The sequence below is a fragment of the Eleginops maclovinus genome, chromosome 18 (genome assembly GCF_036324505.1).
Source record: "Eleginops maclovinus isolate JMC-PN-2008 ecotype Puerto Natales chromosome 18, JC_Emac_rtc_rv5, whole genome shotgun sequence".
NCBI lineage: Eukaryota > Metazoa > Chordata > Actinopteri > Perciformes > Eleginopidae > Eleginops > Eleginops maclovinus.
Window position 1 is genome coordinate 22,584,536 of NC_086366.1, and position 18,660 is coordinate 22,603,195.

Below are 18,660 nucleotides of genomic sequence, written 5' to 3' on the forward strand. Positions count from 1 at the left end.
AAATGTTCTTTTTCATTGTTCATTACAAACACAATATTTGTTTAAAGCATTAGAAAAAGTACATCAACTCTACTTAAATAATTTCTTCCAGTGTAAACCTGTCTACATGGAAGCCAAAGGTGGCCAATATTTTATGAATGCATTTATTATGACGTAAAATACATAACAGTTGTTTTGCCTATTCCCTACCTCACATCTTTCAGGCCATCATAAGACAAAACATAATTATATATATTATTCATAAATATGAAATGGTGAACTCAAGCGTTGAATTGGAGTTTCCATTCGTATGATAAATATACTTGCTCATTTTCTCTTTACTAAGATATCTGGCTTTTTATGCTCTACTGTGTCCTCCAGAGTTCATTAAAAATGCTATTTTTTTCATTTGCTGTGTGAAATGTCTTTTTAGTGAGTGTCTGAGTCATTGTGCAGCCCTTAAAACTAACAGAGTGAGCTTAAAATGCTAGAAATCTCTCTAAAACTGTAGGCTATTGTGGGTTCATCACTATAGCTGTACTATAAGAAATCCATTGTTAAAACAAATATTTTGCAGCTTTCACACATTTAATTTGTATCTTAAAAGTTTTAATGCTACAAAAACAATGCACGTGTTAAATAGTGTGTAAATCCTTATCGGTGTGTCTTTTCCAATTGTTGATTTATGGTGTTTTCAATTGACTCCCATAGACACCTGTTTCATTTACCCTCATGTAGCGTTTACAGCAGGGGTGCCCAACCTTTTTTGAACCAAATCTACTTTTAAAGTTGATAGTGTGTCGAGATCTACCAAGCCATATCGAAAGCCATAGCGTAGCCACAATTAATTGTGCACCTATATAATAACACAATGCTCTGACACAAAGATCAAGTTTTTAAAAACAATAATACATTTATTGAAGTAAATGTACGTCGTGCAAAGAATAAGCACAAGTAGGCCTAGGACTGGCCCGTAACAACACAATATACAACCCAATTAATACAATGCCTAATTCAAGTTGGAAAAGTAGTTCTCTACCCTAGTGGGACTTCTGGCACTGAGAGGAGGAAGCTAGTCTCTCATAGTCCGGACAGTAGGAGCTGAGTGCCAGCCGTAAGCAGGCCGCAAGGTGGTCATCAGTCATGGTGGATCTGTATTTTGACTTAATGATTTTCATATGTGAAAAGGCAGACTCACACAAATATGTTGATCCAACTTCTTTGCAGTTTGTCTGAGGTTGAGGTATTTATCTTTCTGCATTAGATTCCAGAATTCCCATATTGTCGAAAACCATTCTAATGAACACACATAGCTGAGCCACATCCACAGCATCAGTGGATTCATCGACTTGCAGAGAAAAACACTCACGTGTCAATATCATTCCTCAATTGCTGTTCAACATCCTCCGCCATTCCCTCGCATCACCGTGTAACAGAATTTCTTGATAGCTGCACATCCTGAATAGCAGACACAATCTCCTTTCGATTTTTAAAATCGGCAAAAAGCGCATCTGCGGCTTCCATCAACGCTTCTTTCACAATCTCACCATCCTTGAAAGATTTCTCTCCTTTTGCAAGAACACGACAGACACGATAAGAAGCTATGGTTGCAGCCTTACTCGTGGTATTGGGCCTGGTAAAAATGGACTGTTGTGCTGCTAACTGAGTTTTCAATTCCTTGACTTTTCGGGCGCGCAGTGGTGATTTAGCTGGGAAGTTTGTATCGTAGCTCTTGTGGACCGTCTTCAAATGCCGCTCCAAATTCCCTTTCTTTGGTAAAGCCACATTTGCATTGCAGATAAGACAGATGGACTTGGCATTGGAATATATGAAAAAATAATCCTCCTCCCACTCTGAATGAAAATGATAAGTTTTAGATGTTTTAGCTTCTGCTGCCATGGTAGTATCCACTCGCTCTAGTCAGGCTTCTCGCGCCCTTCCGAGTCCTTAGTTAGAACCTAGCAACCATACCATGCGCGCGCAGATAGAAAGAAGCGCGTGAGACTTTTTCTTTGATTATGCCTGATCTACCTTACTACAGCTGTACAAATCTACACACTGCTTCACGTGATCAGCAGTTCATTGTGCTTATTTAAGATGTTTTAAGTTGGAAGTTTTAATGTAGGCCTATTTTACACAACAGTAGGAGGAGAGCCTACACACAACATTTTCTCGCGATCGACTGGAACTCAGCCCGCGATCGACTGGTAGACCGCGATCGACTGGTTGGGCACCCCTGGTTTACAGTATACACTCTACACTTTTGTAGGTTTCTTTTTTGGGGAATTTTTACAGTTATGTCCAACTAAATGATGCAGTTTTAATTAACGGTAAAAAAAAAAGTATTATATTATTGCATAATGATCAACTATAAAAAGGTTGATAAGGCCATAATGTCCTTAAATACTTGAATGAACAATGAAAAAAAACATAAGGAGGCACATGCAAACTGATCAACCACAGATATAATCATCATAACTATATGAACATTGTTGGGTTATAAACCATAATGCATTGAGAGCCATTGCAGGTTTAGACCCCAATTCAACTCCATACATTAAGCTCCATTGTTTTGTGAATGTTAAGTCATCCATACATTTTGTCATTTCTGTATGTAGAGCTTCAGGCATTTACCCCCCGAAATGCTTTCAATATTGTGTTATTAAATATTTTGGAGGTCAACAGTCCATCAGGGAAAGTGGATGGGGGAGCGGCAGCTTCATGTAGCCTACATTTCTCACCGCTGCCCCAGGGAGGCCATGCCTGTCCCTGAATGAAAAATCAGACTTATTGATGAACAGAGGGCATTAGGGTCACCATGGAAACAGAGCAGGAGCTATTCTAGTCAGTGACTGTGTTATATCAGGCCCTCTCCGTTTTCATGGTCAAGATTCAAGGCTTTTTATTGTCATATGCACAGAAGCTGCAGTGTAGTTATGGCAATGAAAATCGTAGTTCCCGAGCTCCTCCAACAATGCAACACATATTTTATATATATATATATATATAAATCACCTCCTAATCAAAATCAGACACACTACCCAAAGACTCCACTTCCAAACCAGCTGAAAGTAGCTGGATGGAGACACGCACGCACGCACGCACGCACGCACGCACGCACGCACGCACGCACGCCATTATAAATGCATGCAAACATATGTTCACCTTCACACCTCTCAAATTGATGTCAAGATTTCAAAGGTTCATCTTCAAAGGTGTAATCTTTGCATCATTCATGAGACGTCAGCAAAAAGAGCTGAAATAGGAGCAAAGGTGTCCCTCACATGTTTTACATTAAACCTGTATGATTAGCAGAGTGAATTATGTGTGTGAAAGGATATCCTTCTTTCCAAAGGCGCAGTGTGGCTGAGGAATAGTTTTTGGAAAGCTGACTGCCAGCAGAGATCAGTCAGCCAGCTGCCGGGGCTGAAGGCTTTTTGGCACACTGGTTTATGTGTAGAGGACAAATGAGGGCAAGCCTCTGCAAAAGTAAACCTCACAGTCAAGCGGTAACAACGCGCTGAAACTACGGCACAGTGTTCAGAAGCTTCTCCTGCAGTGCATGAGTCATCTGCAGAACATATCACAACAGGTCAGGAAGCTGGAGTCCTGTCAAACCTGATGAAGTGGACAATAAAATGTTATCCTGTTTCAGTCAGCTTCATCTAGGAATACAACTAGACTACATGCACTGTGAAATTTCCATAAGAGTACTATTAACAACTATTTTTCTTATTCCTCAAAATAAAAACCCACTTATCCTACTACTTGGAAAAACAGCAGAAGAACTGGATTTGATCAAAAGATAATAACCTTGTGACCTCTAAAAACATGTGAATGCTAAACATGACCAGGATATTTAAAAACCAAGTTCATATCTTTGACAATAGATAAGGAAAAGGGGTGATGTTTACAAGACAAAGCCTTTCTAATGACATCTCGTGTAGAAATGGAAATAAAACGTTCATTCTCACCTGATGGCTCCAAGGATGTTCTTTATGTGTGGTTCTGACTCCAGTGTGTACACTAAAGGATTGATAGTGATTGTTACCTTTCCTGATGATCTCAAACCTGTAATATCTGCAGCAGCACGGACCATCTGCCTTGAGCTATAGAGGCCTGTAATTGAAAATAATAAAGTGGCATTCCGTTTATTAGAACCGATCCAGTCACACATTGTGATTATATACGTCCATGCAAATTACTGACAGGAAGATCTGATGTGTCACTTCCTTCTGTCTTTTAGGCCTCTGAACTGAAACTTCCACTGGTGTTCTGCTTGTCAAATAATTTGAAATTGAAAGGGGTATAATGTAATAAAGTACTGTTCTGATGTAACATTTGGAGCTACCAGTACTTTAACTTTAATATTTCCATTGTATGCTACTTCTACTCCATGCTGCAAGCTAATATTAAACTTCTTACTACACTGCATTTATCTGACATCTTCCGTTATTAGTTACTTTACAGATTCTGATTACTATAATATATATTATTATAGGTTAAAGGGGACCTGCGAGAACCACTGGGTACAGATCCTAGGGAGAGGATACGCAGTCATTAGATAAAAGGTACATGAAGATAAAGGTAAAATCATTCATACAGAAACAAACAGGAGGCTCACTTTGTCTAGATACTGAGGGAGAAGTTCCTCCATGACCTTGGAAGAGTGAGCGCTGACCTCGGACACCTTTAGTATTGCTGCATTACCTGAAAGAGAAACATAGACACAATGATAAGCCTTAAAGGGGCCCTATTATGCAAATGTTCTGTTATATTTTGTATTTTGTGTCTCTACTGTGACATGTTTCCATGCTTTCCTGTTTGAAAAGCTCTTATTTTTCTCATAATGCCTGTGCTGCAGCACCTCTTTTCAACCTTTGTCTGAAACCAGAGCCCAGATTGGTTCACTTTGTTGTGATTGGTCAACCGCTTAGAGATGTCCTACCCCTTAACCTATCACGTACAATGTGTTGGAACGCTAGCCAATAGAAGTGCAAGTGTTCCATAGTGATGTCACTATGTTAGTAAAGTAAACAAAGGAGTTCCAGACAGGGAGGAGTTTGTGGGAGAGAAACTCTCTCTGGAGGCAACACAGGGATTTTAGCCTTTGCAGACCATTTACATGCACAAAAACCTATATAACACACAACAGGAAACAGACAACCCCCAAAAAGCATAATAAGGCCTCAAGATATTCAGCAGCAGTATTCAAGTTATTAAAATTAGCTCCAAATTCACCAGATGTTATGAACACATAAGTGACTCAATTGTCTTAATCCAACCATCTAAAAGTCTGAGTACTTCATATACACTACAGGCTATTGATTGCCAAAGTTACACCACCCCTTCTTGGTTTATAGCATTCCTGTTGTGTTACCATGCAGCACACATACTCCCAGACAGCACATTTAGAGTGAAAGGAGAGCAGCAATTGTAAAAGTGGTGCATTCTTTTCATATGGAGGTAATGGACTGGTGGTTCTAACAGATTTATTGTGCAGGCCCAGTCAACACTGAAGCTCTTCTGCAGTTATGTAACAGTTATTTAGGCCTCCAGGAACTCGCTACGACTGCAGTGAGCCTGTTAGGGTTGAAGCAGGGTGCTGAGACGGCAGCTGCTTCCTTTTGCTGGATCACAGGCTGAATAGCTGGATATCCTGGACCTATTAAGTGATAAATCTGTCAGCGAAGAGCTTAGAAGAGCATCTCAGGCTCAGGTAGAGCGTGATGCTAACGGGCCGCTAGATTGAACGACATTAAAGGCCATTGATGCACTTTGGCCAAATAACGACGGGACTAACACTTTATAGCTATTGCCATGCTGAGTTATAACTGTCATTGGGATACCTGAATATATCACAAATGCAGATGTTTAACACAAAACACTTGTACGCTTTATCTTTGTACTTTATACCGTTACATTTTGTTATTAAGCATTGAAAGGATATCTTTTTGAATTTCTTATTTTGTGGTGGTACATTAAGTTATGAAATTCCTCTTATTCCTTATATAGCTCTCTGCCGCCATCTAGACGCCACACACAGTTACTACACAGTATGCAGTTTGTTTTTTTATACTGAAACCGTTCATTACCAACTGCTTGGACAAAAACACATACTTTGCACCACTAAATATATTGTTTGTGTAACAGATATTCCCCTTATTACTCAAACATGTAGAAACAAAGAAATGATTAAATGAGGCCACATTTAACAGCAGGACTATTTCCAAACATCAGTTTACACTCATTATTATCCAACCTACATTTAAGGTTTATTCACATAACTAAACAAATTCAAAAACGTTATCTTCTCTTTATTTTCTCAGTTGTCTTTCTCTGGTGTAAAATAGGTACAGGAAGTGACCCCTTGTGTTCACTGTGGGAATTTTAGGGTGAGATTAAGTTGGTTATTTGATTGTAATGTCAGATTGTTTTAGCAATCTCACACTCTTACTAATGGACGTTGTTGTTGTTGTTGTAATATCTTGGCTGAGATCATTATCCATTTCTAACGTTCATCAACTCTAGCTGTTCTTCAGTCTGCTTTTGAAGCCAAGCAGGAGTTTACCATGTTTATTTGAAAAGGGATAAGAAAATGTTTAACTGCTTTGATGACATTTCTAAATTTGATCCAATACATTATATCAGAAGCAGATGATGCGACCGACTAATATTTATCAGATGTTTCACTCTCATACAGCGGGCGAAACACAAACAAAATGGCTCAACAGGTTACTCAAGATCCTTAGTGTTGATCATATTAAATGAATAATATGTAACATTAATTTGTAGTATGTTAAAAGATAGTTATATTACTAAATAAATGCACAATTAATAAGTTCAAGGAAGAGTAGAAGAATAAAACTAGATGAACACTTGCTCAGTTTAACATACAGCTGGCATTTATTAAACAAACACACAACAATGAATTTCCTTTGATCCCATTAACCCCAGTGAAAGGCAATGTCATTCAACTGTTTAAGAGAAATAAACAAAACAAACAATTAAGAGCTCTGAAAATAAACAAATGAATAAATCAATGTTCATCTCGCAGTTTTTGTGTTGGCTTGATAAGCTTATCTGATGAGAGGGATGAATGGTGAAGTAGTCCTCCGCAGCTCTTCCTCTGAAGTCGATGTGAAAACACTCCCTTTATGTTTAAACTCAAAAAGAAAGAGGAAAAAAAAACTGCAGCTCCAATCTTCTCCCCGCTTCTTGATGACTATGGTGGTAGCGTCTTCAGGAACATCAGCCGTGCCCCAAACACAACCAAACTCTGCTCAAAGTCTCTCTCAGGCCTCCAGCTGACACTCACCCAGCCTAATCAACTCATCAACTCTCTGTCTCGCTCTCTCTCTCGCTCTCTCTACCCAGGAGATGCAGACTCATTCTCTTCTGCAGCCCCAGCAAATGCACGACTCGACACAAAAAGTTTCCAAAAAAAGGTTTTTTACTAGAGGTAATATTCCATAGTCACAAAAGTCTAAACATAACGCACACTAGCGTGGTGAAAACTCAAAACGATCTGGCCCTGGGCACAGAGACAAACACAGCTTAAATACACAAGGTGAACACAGGTGTAAACAATAAGGGCGGGGCAGTTAATCAGGTCAAGGGGAGGGACAACCAAGGAGGGGAAATCAAGCGAGACACAACAATGTCATTTAGCAGATGCTTTTATCCAAAGAAACTGACATACAGTTCAACGCCGTAGACATAATGTGGGTGCAGTTTGGGATATGGTGTTTTGCCAAAGGAAATCTGGACATGTTGACTGCTGTTGACCCCCCCCCCCCCCCCACACCGAGACACAGTCACCAGTAGTTGTAAAAGCCTCTCCAGTACCAGCAGGTGCAGTTGAGGCCCGCAGCTATGAGCAGGATGACCAGCAGGGCGACAGCCAAGCCGAAACAGATGACGGTGGCGGTGACGGCCCAGACGAACGTCCTCTTGGACATGTCGATCAGAGGGGACTTGAGGGCCATCCGCACCCTGCGCGCCCGCCGGCGGTCCTGGGGAGGGTACCGGGACAGGTTGACGTTCTCCATGCCCAGAGAGCGGACCAGGCACGCCCTCTGGTGGCTCAGCTGGTCAAAGCTGTGTTTACCATGGTAACGGCCCATTCCACTCTGACCTGGAGGGTTCACAAACAAATATGCAGTCATCTGTTTTTCAATTGAGAAACTTTAACACGATTTGGGTAAGAATCTGTAAAGATCCTAAATATGTGTGAATACAAACATTAGTTTCATTTACAATCTAGCAGCTCCAGCTTGCTTTGTACTTACCCTCATCAATGCTAACGCTACATACAGATGTGTCTTTATTTATTAATACACGATTTTTCCAGAGGTGATCAAAATAACTTATCTTTAACTTCAATTTCGTTGTGCATTTTGTCTTTTATTGACAATAGAGGTATAGAGTCTGTAATCATAACTGTAGAAAATGCCGATGTGTATAGGGGTAGAAAAGGCAAACACATGTACGCAACACTTAATGGGACACCACCATTTCATATGAACAAAGGATGAAATGGCTCTGACAGATAGTTACCAAGTCCTCTCAGATCAGTTGCTCTCTGTGTGCTTAATGTTTTATTAAATTACAGTTGTTTTCTTAGCCTGCTACAACAACTTCATTAGCTGGTGACATGGTAGTAGCTGTTTACCTGTCAGCATGTTTTTTTTTTGTAACTTTATTTGTATTGCCTGTCAGCACGTTTTGAGGTTTTACTGTGCACAAGTGGCCTCAAGACTTGGAGCACAACTGAGTTGCCAAATCAGAACACTAGAGGGGAAATGGGTGCCCAACAAAAAAGCTTTGCCCTGAGGCCCCCCTGTCAGGTAAATCTGGCCATGAACTGCACCCATGAGAAAACATATACAACACAACAATAATGCCCTTTGATTCAGACTTACCAACACCACCAAACGGGAGTGAGCTGAGCGTGTAGTGCATCATAACGTCATTTACCACCACTCCTCCACTCGAGGTCTCCTCAATCATCCTTTTCGCTGCCTTCAAGAGACAGAAGGAGAAGAAACATCAGGAAGATTATACATGTACTGTTTTGAATCTCCTCGCTTCTGCTGTCTCCTCTCACCTTCTTATCAGAGCAGAAGATGTAGAGCGCCAGAGGCTTCTCTCTCTCGTTGATGAAGCGGATGGCATCATCCATGTCACTCACGGCCACTATGGGCAACAAGGGGCCAAAGATCTCATCCTGCATTAGCCGGGAGTGGGGGGGCACATCCTTCAGCACTGTAGGTGCTGCATGCAGAAGTCAATGTTGGGTAAACAGAAATAGTTTTTAATGGCGGTGGAGGGTAACTACCAGGGCTTGAAAACGAAATTATTTTTCAATCGTTCCGTTCCGAACGGTTCAGGCATGTTTAACGTTTTCGTTCTTACGTTCCGCCACCAACATATCGTTCCTGAACCGGTTCGGAACGTAAAATATCGTTCGTTCTTATCGTTCCGGCAGTGTTTGGCGGGCCTATCAAGTCTATGTGTGTGGACTTTACCTTAGAATAGGCGTAGGCTACTCATTAGTATTTGCCCTTGATTTACACCGTAGCTCTGCCCAAAAATAATAGGCTAAATCACCGGCGGCATCCAAAAACATTCTGATGGGCTATCCATCCCAAATAGCTTACTGTAGCCTGTAGGCCTATTCCATGATAAATAATTTCTTATCAAAAACATTTCTGGATAAGTGGGGGAGAGACGGGACGAATAAAACACGTGCGCCAATGCGCGAGATCCACATTTCTGTTAAGCTTTTTTTCTACCATTCTGAAGACTATATTTAATCTAATTCACTTATTCTATTATTATTACTTTAGGCTACTTACTTGAGCCCTGTTGCAGAATTTATAGTGGATCCTCCTGTTTTATTTTGATCCAGCATTAAGGCGTGGGTGACGATTGAAACAAGTGTTTCATTCGTCGAGTGTCCTCCTATACTGACACTTAAATCCTTTTTGTCAGTAAAACTGACAACGTTAACATTTCAGACTTTCGGATTTATTAAAGTAACGATTCATCTGCTGTATGGTCATAACATCCTACTGCATAAAACAACTAAAACAACTTTTGATCACAAAAAAACTACGACGGGTAAGATGAATGTAGGCTACTGACAGAATAGCCTACATGTTTCATATATGTTCTCGAGGAAATCGCTGTTTCATTCGTCCCTGCTCTCCCCCTCTCCTGCTAGAAACTCCTTACCTGGTTGTAAGTTTTATCCATATGGAGATCTTCAAAGGCTTGCTCAATAATTCCTAACCCCGCTTATAAGCGAACATGTTGTAGCCTGTCTGTTGCTGACAAATATACCTCCAATTTCCTATTTAACGCCGCATTAAATGAGAAATGTTTTCTCATCGGGTTTTCCTGGTTCCGTCCCATCTAAACAACACGTAAAAGCCAAAATAAATGTAAGCATTCAATCCGTAACAACCAAACTAGCCAGCTAACATTAAGTCCTAATTGGCTATATAGCTAATGTTGGCTAGTTAGCTCACATTAACAGTGTAGCTGATTCGTTTTTTCGCTGCTAGAAATGTCTAATACATAGATTTTATATTTATATATTTATATTTGTAACCTTGTAGTGAGTTACTGCTAAGTTAACGTTATTATTGTGGACTCGGTTAATTAAACTCAGTTACCTTTGTTGATGTTTTATATAGCTCAGCTTCAAAAGCATCGCCTCTCGCTGGGGTGTGATTCGTGACAGCAGCCTGCATTGAGCCTAGCGGGCAGCGAAGTGAACGTTCAACCGGAAGTAGTCTTTTTTTCCCCTGACAAAGGCTATGCTTTTGTGAAATTTTATAAAAGTTTTGAGAACGAAAAAAAACGTTATTAACCGGTTTTGTGGATTTCAGAATAACAATTCTGTTCCGGAACAGTTGAAGACCATTTCGTTTTCGTTTCCGTTTCCGTTCCTCGTAAAATTCCGTTCGTTTTCGGTTTTCGTTTTCGTTCCTTGAACCGGTTCGGAGCCCTGGTAACTACATATGTACCGTATTTAAGTACAAGTTTAAAGTATTTGTACTTTATTACTCTACTCCTATAAAATTCAAAGTTAAATATTTTACTCCACTACATTTATCTGAAAGCTTTAGTTAGTTTTATAAAAAATTAGATTGTCTGACTTTATTTTGAAACAAGTCATTCCGCATAAGGAGTTCTTTTGCTTTTCATACTTTAAGACTATATAGATTGTAATACTTTTTTACTTTTACTTTAAGAAGACATATTCTGCTCATTGACTGGTTCATATTTTATTTTGTTCCTCTACTGTGACATTTTTCCATACTTTAATATTCAGAAAGCTCTTTATTTTCCTCATACTGCCTGTTCAGCGGCACTTCTTTTCACCCTCTGTCTGAAACCAGAGCCCAGTCTGCTCTGATTGGTTAGCTGGCCGCCGCTGTTGTGATTTGTCAAACCATGAAAGATGTGTCTGAAAAGTACCGCCCTTGAGCATATCACTCTAATGTGTAGAAAAGCTGGCCAATAAAAGCTTGAGTATTACATAATGAGTGTGGGAGAGAACCTCCCCCTGTATGGAGCACATGGATTTTAGCCTTTGCAGACCATTTACATGCACACAAACCTTTGTAACTTACACAAAAGGGAAAACCCCCAAAAGATTAAAAGGGCCTTGTACTTGTAGCAGAGTATTTCTACACTTTGGTAGTTCTAATTGTAATTATAACAGGACCTGTGTTCTTTCAACATGTACATTTACTACTTTGCAGTATGTACCTACCAATGTAGCGCTGTGAGGCATCACTTTGTCCCCCTATCACAGGGGTGTAGCCCTCCATCAGACCCATGACTCTGTTGAAATGACGCGTGTTGATGATTCGGCCGTAGTCTGGCGAGCATTTGGGATCAGCTCCGTAAAATTCCTGAGATAAATCAAAATATCTTGATAAAAAATCTAGACTAAGCAGTAAGATTGAGATGTTAGCTCGGATGGGTTGAAAGGTACCAGGAGAGTTAATCGGAGGCACTCTACCACTCGGCCCTGGATGCACGGTTCACACAGGATGAAGTCTGGAGCGATGCACGTCTGACCGCAGTTCACAAACTTCCCCCACGTGATACGACTGTCAAAGAAGACAACAAAGCATTGCAGTGATAATTCAGAGTATTTAAAGACATATTCTATTTTTTCTGGGTCTATTTGTTGCATAAAACAATTTTGATGTAATTAAATGTAGGTGACACGTCCTCCAGCTCTGTGTATGCCCACTGGTGCTGTGAGTGTTTTGTTACCGGCAGGCGACTCTGATGTCACAGTTCTTGTCGATGTAGCAGGGGCTCTTCCCTCCCAGCTCCAGGGTCACTGGAGTGAGGTGGCGAGCCGCGGCCTCCATCACTTTTTTACCCACACTGCCGCTGCCTGTGTAGAAGACGTGGTCAAACCTGAGCCTCAGCAGCTCCTGGGTCTCTGACACTCCACCCGTTATAACCGGGTACAGATCCTGGAAATAAACAGCAAAGTGTTATTAGAAATAATTCTATATTTTACAGGATTACAGAAAAATTAAAGTCCTGATTCTTTTGAGAGGAAGGGTGTAGCATGAGCCATGGACAAACATATTGAATTGCTGAACAGTTTGAATCATGGTCTAGACACAAATTAATGCTCAAGTTGGTGCTATCCACAACTCGTTTAGCCAGGAATAGCCTTTTACAAGCAAACATAGAGGTGGCTTAGCTAAAATGGTGAAAGTTAGCAGTGCTAACAGTACTCACAACAGCTTCAGTGCTAACAGACCTAGCCCCAGGAAGTGAGCCAGGTGTTCGAGCTAATTTTGTAGTGGTCACATGGGGGTACTTGAGCACAACTTCTGTGTGAGTCCGGGCCTTCATGTCGGCCCAATAGACCTATATCCATTTACTCCCATTGGGAAAGAGATGTCTCTAAATCAGAGTGTAATCTTTTTAAATCATGATAATGATCCAAGGACTTGTGGTATCTACAGTAAGGACGTTGTTGTCTTCATGCGCCACTGAGGAACTTTCATCCGCTCTATCCAATACTCTTCACACTAAAACTTACACAAACTAACATGCACAACTGCCGGCCCTGCTACCGAGACAAAGAACAGAAAAGCTTGATAGGATGAGCATCTATTTTCTCTGCTTAGGTAAACTTAGCCTTATCTACCTCTATCTAGCAAGTAGTTTCAGGCTGCTATATCAGTGCTCTTAATGTCTTGTATATAACCATCACAATTGCGAGCATTTGGACTTGGCGGTGCTCTCCTTGTTTGTGGGGTGGCCTTGGCTCAGGAGGTAGATAGAAGTTCACCAATTGGCAGGTTGGTGGTTTGATCCCTAGCCACTACAAGATTCTTGACCCCAAATTGCTCCCAAATGACCACTGGTGTTTGAAATGTGTGTGAATGTTAGTTTCACTGAGCAGATGGTACCTGTAAGTTTCTGAATGAATGCTGACTTTTTTGAGGGCTTCCAAAGACTGGAAAAGTGCTATTTAAATGCAACGTATTTATGTGTTTTCATGTTTAAAATACCTATTACACGTGGTAAGTAATGAAACTATAAAAGCATGAAAGTGACCAGCAAGTTGCTGACACATTCAAGATAATGGATGGGGGGAGTCCAACATATCTGTGGTCCACTGTCCTGTGTTGGTGCAAGGCTTTGACGTTACAGCAGCCCTGAACATTATTCCAGTAACAATAGCAGCGGGTGTTCAGACCTTGTCCAGATAGCGCGGCAGCAGAGCCCGGAGGAGGAGGGACGAGCATTCGCTGAGCTCGGACGGCTTCACCACAGCTGCGTTGCCTGTAGAGAGAAAGCACGAGTTTCTGTGAATGGAATGAGATCACTGAGTGACGCAGAGCGGAGAGTAGGAGGCTGAGAATGCTGACAACCTGACGCTCACAACACCCTCACTTTCTCTCACACATCAACTGCACAATGCAAGATTATCAGACATACGCATATTTTAAGTCATTAGCAGTAAAGTTAGCAGTGTTTTTGTTGTTTTTGTGTTTCTGTTACTGAATATTTAATAATTATTCCTTAAATAGGGGTATATGTATTACACAGTTTGTTCACACATTGAACTTTTTATGTTTATATAAAAGAATGAATCCCCAATCTCTCCTGGAATACATAAAAAATAATAACTTTTTTTAATATAAGGTTTTCTGATTCTGATTCTGATATGCTAAATTTAGGTAATTTCTTTCCTCATTTTCCTTTAAAAATAACGCTAAACAAGTATATTATTTTCACTATAGAAATGCAGTTATTTAATCAATGGAAAACATGAGACAAACCTTGACTTCTGGAATTGCACTAAAGATCTATATGACACATCTACATTTTTATTATAGGATGTTGTGTTACGAAAGAAAGTGGTAATGCCGTTCATTTGATTCCCTTTTTTTCTGATCTACCTTACTCTTGCAAGGGAACGCTGAGAAACGTAGAAAATAAAAAGACTGAAAATCACACTACCTTCCCACAGCAAAAAGGAAACAATTCATAACCCCCCCTAATAATTTGGTTACAGCTAAGCAAGTGAGAATTACACCTTTATTATTTTTATCAATGCATGGACTTTGGTGGCCTCATAAAATCCAATGGCCACATTTCAACTTGAGCAGAGGACTAAACAGCAAAGATTGTCATGGTGATGGATGTGCAGGGCCTTAAAAATCAGTGCTGTGCATTTATCTTAAAGGGGCCCTATTCTGGTTCATATTTGTATTATGCCTCTACTCTGATATGTTTCCATGTTTTAATGTTCAAAAAGGTCTTTGCACCCTCTGTCAGAAATCAGAGCCCAGTCTGCACTGATTAGTTAGCTGGAGGGCTCTGCTGTGATTGGTCAACTGCTTAAAGATGTCCCACCCTTTAGCCTATTACGATCAATGTGTTGGAGCACTAGCCAAGAGAAGTATGAGTGGAAGTAAGAAAACAGAAATAAAAAAAGAAGGCCAATAGAGGTATTACAGGCAAGGGGGAGTGTGGGAGAGAAACTCCCTCTGGAGGGAACTTTGGGATTTTAGTCTTTGAAGACCATTTACATGCACTGAACCCTATATAACACACTACAGGACAGGGAACCAGCAAAGAGCATAATAGGGCCTCTTTAAAGTACTTGAGTAAATTAGGATACTTTCCAATATTGGTAAGCTTTAGAGAGGTATACAGGAGCAGAAAGGTTCCCTACCAGCAGCGATTGCTCCCACCAGGGGCAAGAGGGTGAGGGCCCAGGGGTAGTTCCAGGCCCCGATGATGAGCACCACCCCCAGAGGCTCTGGCTGCACGTAAACCTCATCTGATATGGTGAGGAAGTTCCTTTCCACCGACCGAGGAGCCGCCCACTCTGCCACTTTCTCTATAGCCAGCTTGATCTCACACTCAATGCCAATCAGTTCCAAGAGCGGTGTGTCATACTGGCTCTGTAGGAATCACACACACATTAGCATTGTTACACTGTGTTATGTGCAGCAGTGTGCTTTGTCTCCACTCACCCTGTTGATGTCCTGTTTCAGGGCCGTAGAGATCTCCGTCTCGTTCTCAGTGATCATCCTCTTCAGGCCGTGGAGCTGCTGCAGTCTGAACTCCACAAGTCGGGCCCTCCCGCTCAGGAAGGCCTCTCTGGCCCGCTGCACCGCCTGCCTCTCCATACATACAGCTGCAGCACAGCAAAGAGCCTCTGGAACTGCACACAGCAGGACTGTCTATTGGGAAAATACAGAAACAGCAGTGACAGGCCCGTGTCCAGTCACAATCTTCTGTCAAAGTGTCCTGATTTAACTTCAGTTTACTGTAAATCCAGCAGGGTTGTACAAAGACATTTCGAGGCTCAGAGAAAACATCTGCTTATCTAATAAACAAAGAGGTACCTACCTCAAATACTACAAAGAAAAATCATGGATTTATTCCTTTAAAATTGTATTTTTCTCTCAAACAAACTTTGGCTGAGTTGACTTCCTAGCAATTGTACTGACAATGTATTTTCTGTATCATTTTGGATGGTTTAATCATTATGAAATAATCATATTTCTACAGCTCTTCCTCAGTAGTATGTGTCTAAATCTGAATTGTATAAAATAAGTTAATACATCTGTAAATGTAGTAGAGTAAAAAGTAAAACATTGGATCCAAAATGTAGTGGAGCAGACCAATGAAAATACTCAGGAAAGTACAAGTACCTCTAATGAGAACTTAAGTTGGCTATATTATACTGTGTACTTAGTTACTTTCCATCACTGTGTACCCTCATAGCCCTGTTTGCTTCAGTCTACAATGTGAGTCTCTCCCTGTGTTCACTACCGAAGTAAATAGATCTTAACCTCTTGTGAAGAAAAGTTTTTTTTGCTTTTATGACGATTTTCTTGGATCTGCATCTGATATTTTTGCTAGCAGAACGTTGAAAAACCTCCGTGTTAAAAGGCACTCTTTATAGTTCAGTCTGAGCAGAAATGACATAGTAAATATCGTTCATGAACATATAACCTGTGGATGTTAATGGTCTTACTTCAGTGCAACAAGTCAACTCTGCGATCTAAACGCGACTGTATCGCATATCATCTCATCCGTTTAGTCGTTCGATTCAGAAAAAGAGAAAGAAAAAAACACTTACCTACGCGCAGGTCCAATACACATCCAGTGTATTCTTTATGAAATATGAATTGGATAATCCGCCACTGATCTGACCTGAAAGCGGTTCAGATGTCCGACACTGCGGGCTGACTCACTGACTGAGACTCGGTACACAGTGACAGGCTGCTCTGAGATCAATGCACTGTAACTGCTCCATTCAAACCGCTTCAAGCAGGGAGACCCGAGATAACATCACACACACACACACACACACACACACACACACACACACACACACACACACACACACACACACACACACACACACACACACACACACACAGTGGAGTACTAAGTGCATTCATGAAAGTACTGTAGGTCACTTAAATTGTAAAAATAATTAAATAAATTAAAATATTATCAAACCAAAAACTATAATATTGCTATCTACATTACAAGTTGTCACAAGGGTGAATTATAAAGCCTATTTAAAGAATATGTAAAATATCTATATAGATATCGTCACCCTCTTAAAATAATTGCCTAAGTCATTTCTTTACAAAAATGATTTTTTTTGCCTAAATCATCTCCTCATGATGCTGGCCACCTCTGGTAAAATTGCCTACATCCTCAGTTAAACAGATCATGCCATTCTATCCCTTTAGTATAATTGCCTAAGTCACAAGACAATGTGACTTAGGCAATTTTACAAGCTTTTCAAGATGGTGGCTGATACAAGAAGAAGACAATTCTACACAGATGCTGAAGTTATTTCCATGATTCAGGGCTCTTCCCATATTGGTAGGTGAAGATGTTTACTATAATATACGCTAAGCTATAAATATTGCATAATATTTCATGTTTTTATTAGTCTTTTTAGTTAAAATCAGTTAAGCTAGGAACTAGCTAAAAAGCTAGGAATTAGCTAAAAGCACAAAAAGTGGAAAGGCTCCAGAATCTATGGCTTTTACAAGTGATAAGCTTTCTGTTAACTCTTTTATGTCTTATCAAACAATATTTGAACAAACAGTATTGTTTTTTGTCTAATTTTCTCCACAGTACATCATCTAATTAAGAAAGATTTCAATACTGTATTGTAATCTACAATCTAGAAAAAATCACAAAGGACCCTCTTCACTGTTGTGCTTTTAACTAATGAAAATTTCAGTTAAACATAATATGAGTAATCATAACATGATTTGACTGGTATTATAGTATGCCTGTTCTGCTGTGTCTAGAGGCAACTTGCAAACCATTTTGTGAATCCTAGATGTAGCTTAATACAATTGACCACAAGGCAATTCATGTTTCTCAGAATTATCACACATTTTTGAAGGGTTTAAATATTTTTGTTTCCTTTTTGGTAGGAGATGCACTTGACAATGATGACACTAGTCTGTCCTCATCTACTGAGGATGACAATGAGACCTTCATTAAAGAGATGATGCAGCATGTTGATAATGATGCAGCATCAGCTCCCATGGATGATCCACATCCACACCATGAAGAGGAGATATCAAATGATGATGGTGATGACGTCATTCAAGATGCGGACTATACCCCAACCTGTGATGAGTCCTCTGAAAATGAAGACAGCCTAACTATGGTGGCAACAACTTTAGAACAGCAGCATGAGGATGAGGATGTTGATTTAAACAATGCAGGCAAAAAGAAAAGAAATAAACGCCTGAGTCCAAGAACATGGAAGCAAAATGAATCCAAGCAGAAACATCTCAAAGGAATGTCATACAAGAGCAAAGGTGGCAAAGAAATAAGTGCAAAGGCTATGGGTCCTCCCTGCAACTCCAAGTTCTGTCAGCGAGTCTCAACTCGAGACTGCCATGTCCTTACAGAAGAGCAGCGGCAGTGGGTATTTGACAAGATTTGGGCAATGAACACCTGGGAAGAACGTCGGTTATACGTCACCACTTTGGTCACAAAGGTTAACATAAAGCAAAAAAAAGTTGCAGAGGCATCCCGACGCAATTCATCATTGTCCTACCAACTGAAGCTTGAAGATGGAACAAGTGTTAAAGTGTGCAAGGCACTTTTTTCCTCTACATT

At 40.4% G+C, this 18,660-nt stretch overlaps 1 protein-coding gene across 1 annotated transcript; it reads right to left on the reverse strand.

Annotated features, from left to right (window-relative positions):
* Positions 1–6,862: 6,862 nt before the first annotated feature.
* LOC134879716 (aldehyde dehydrogenase, dimeric NADP-preferring-like) lies at positions 6,863–16,850 on the reverse strand. The gene is made up of 10 exons (XM_063906203.1): positions 16,637–16,850; positions 15,522–15,731; positions 15,218–15,449; positions 13,733–13,818; positions 12,280–12,488; positions 11,993–12,110; positions 11,768–11,909; positions 9,089–9,255; positions 8,904–9,003; positions 6,863–8,116 (listed from the first exon to the last, which is right to left on the reverse strand). Exons 2-10 carry the CDS (start codon positions 15,675–15,677, stop codon positions 7,797–7,799), a joined length of 1,530 nt encoding a protein of 509 aa, XP_063762273.1. The 5' UTR covers positions 15,678–15,731; positions 16,637–16,850; the 3' UTR covers positions 6,863–7,796.
* Between the last annotated feature and the right edge of the window lie 1,810 nt (positions 16,851–18,660).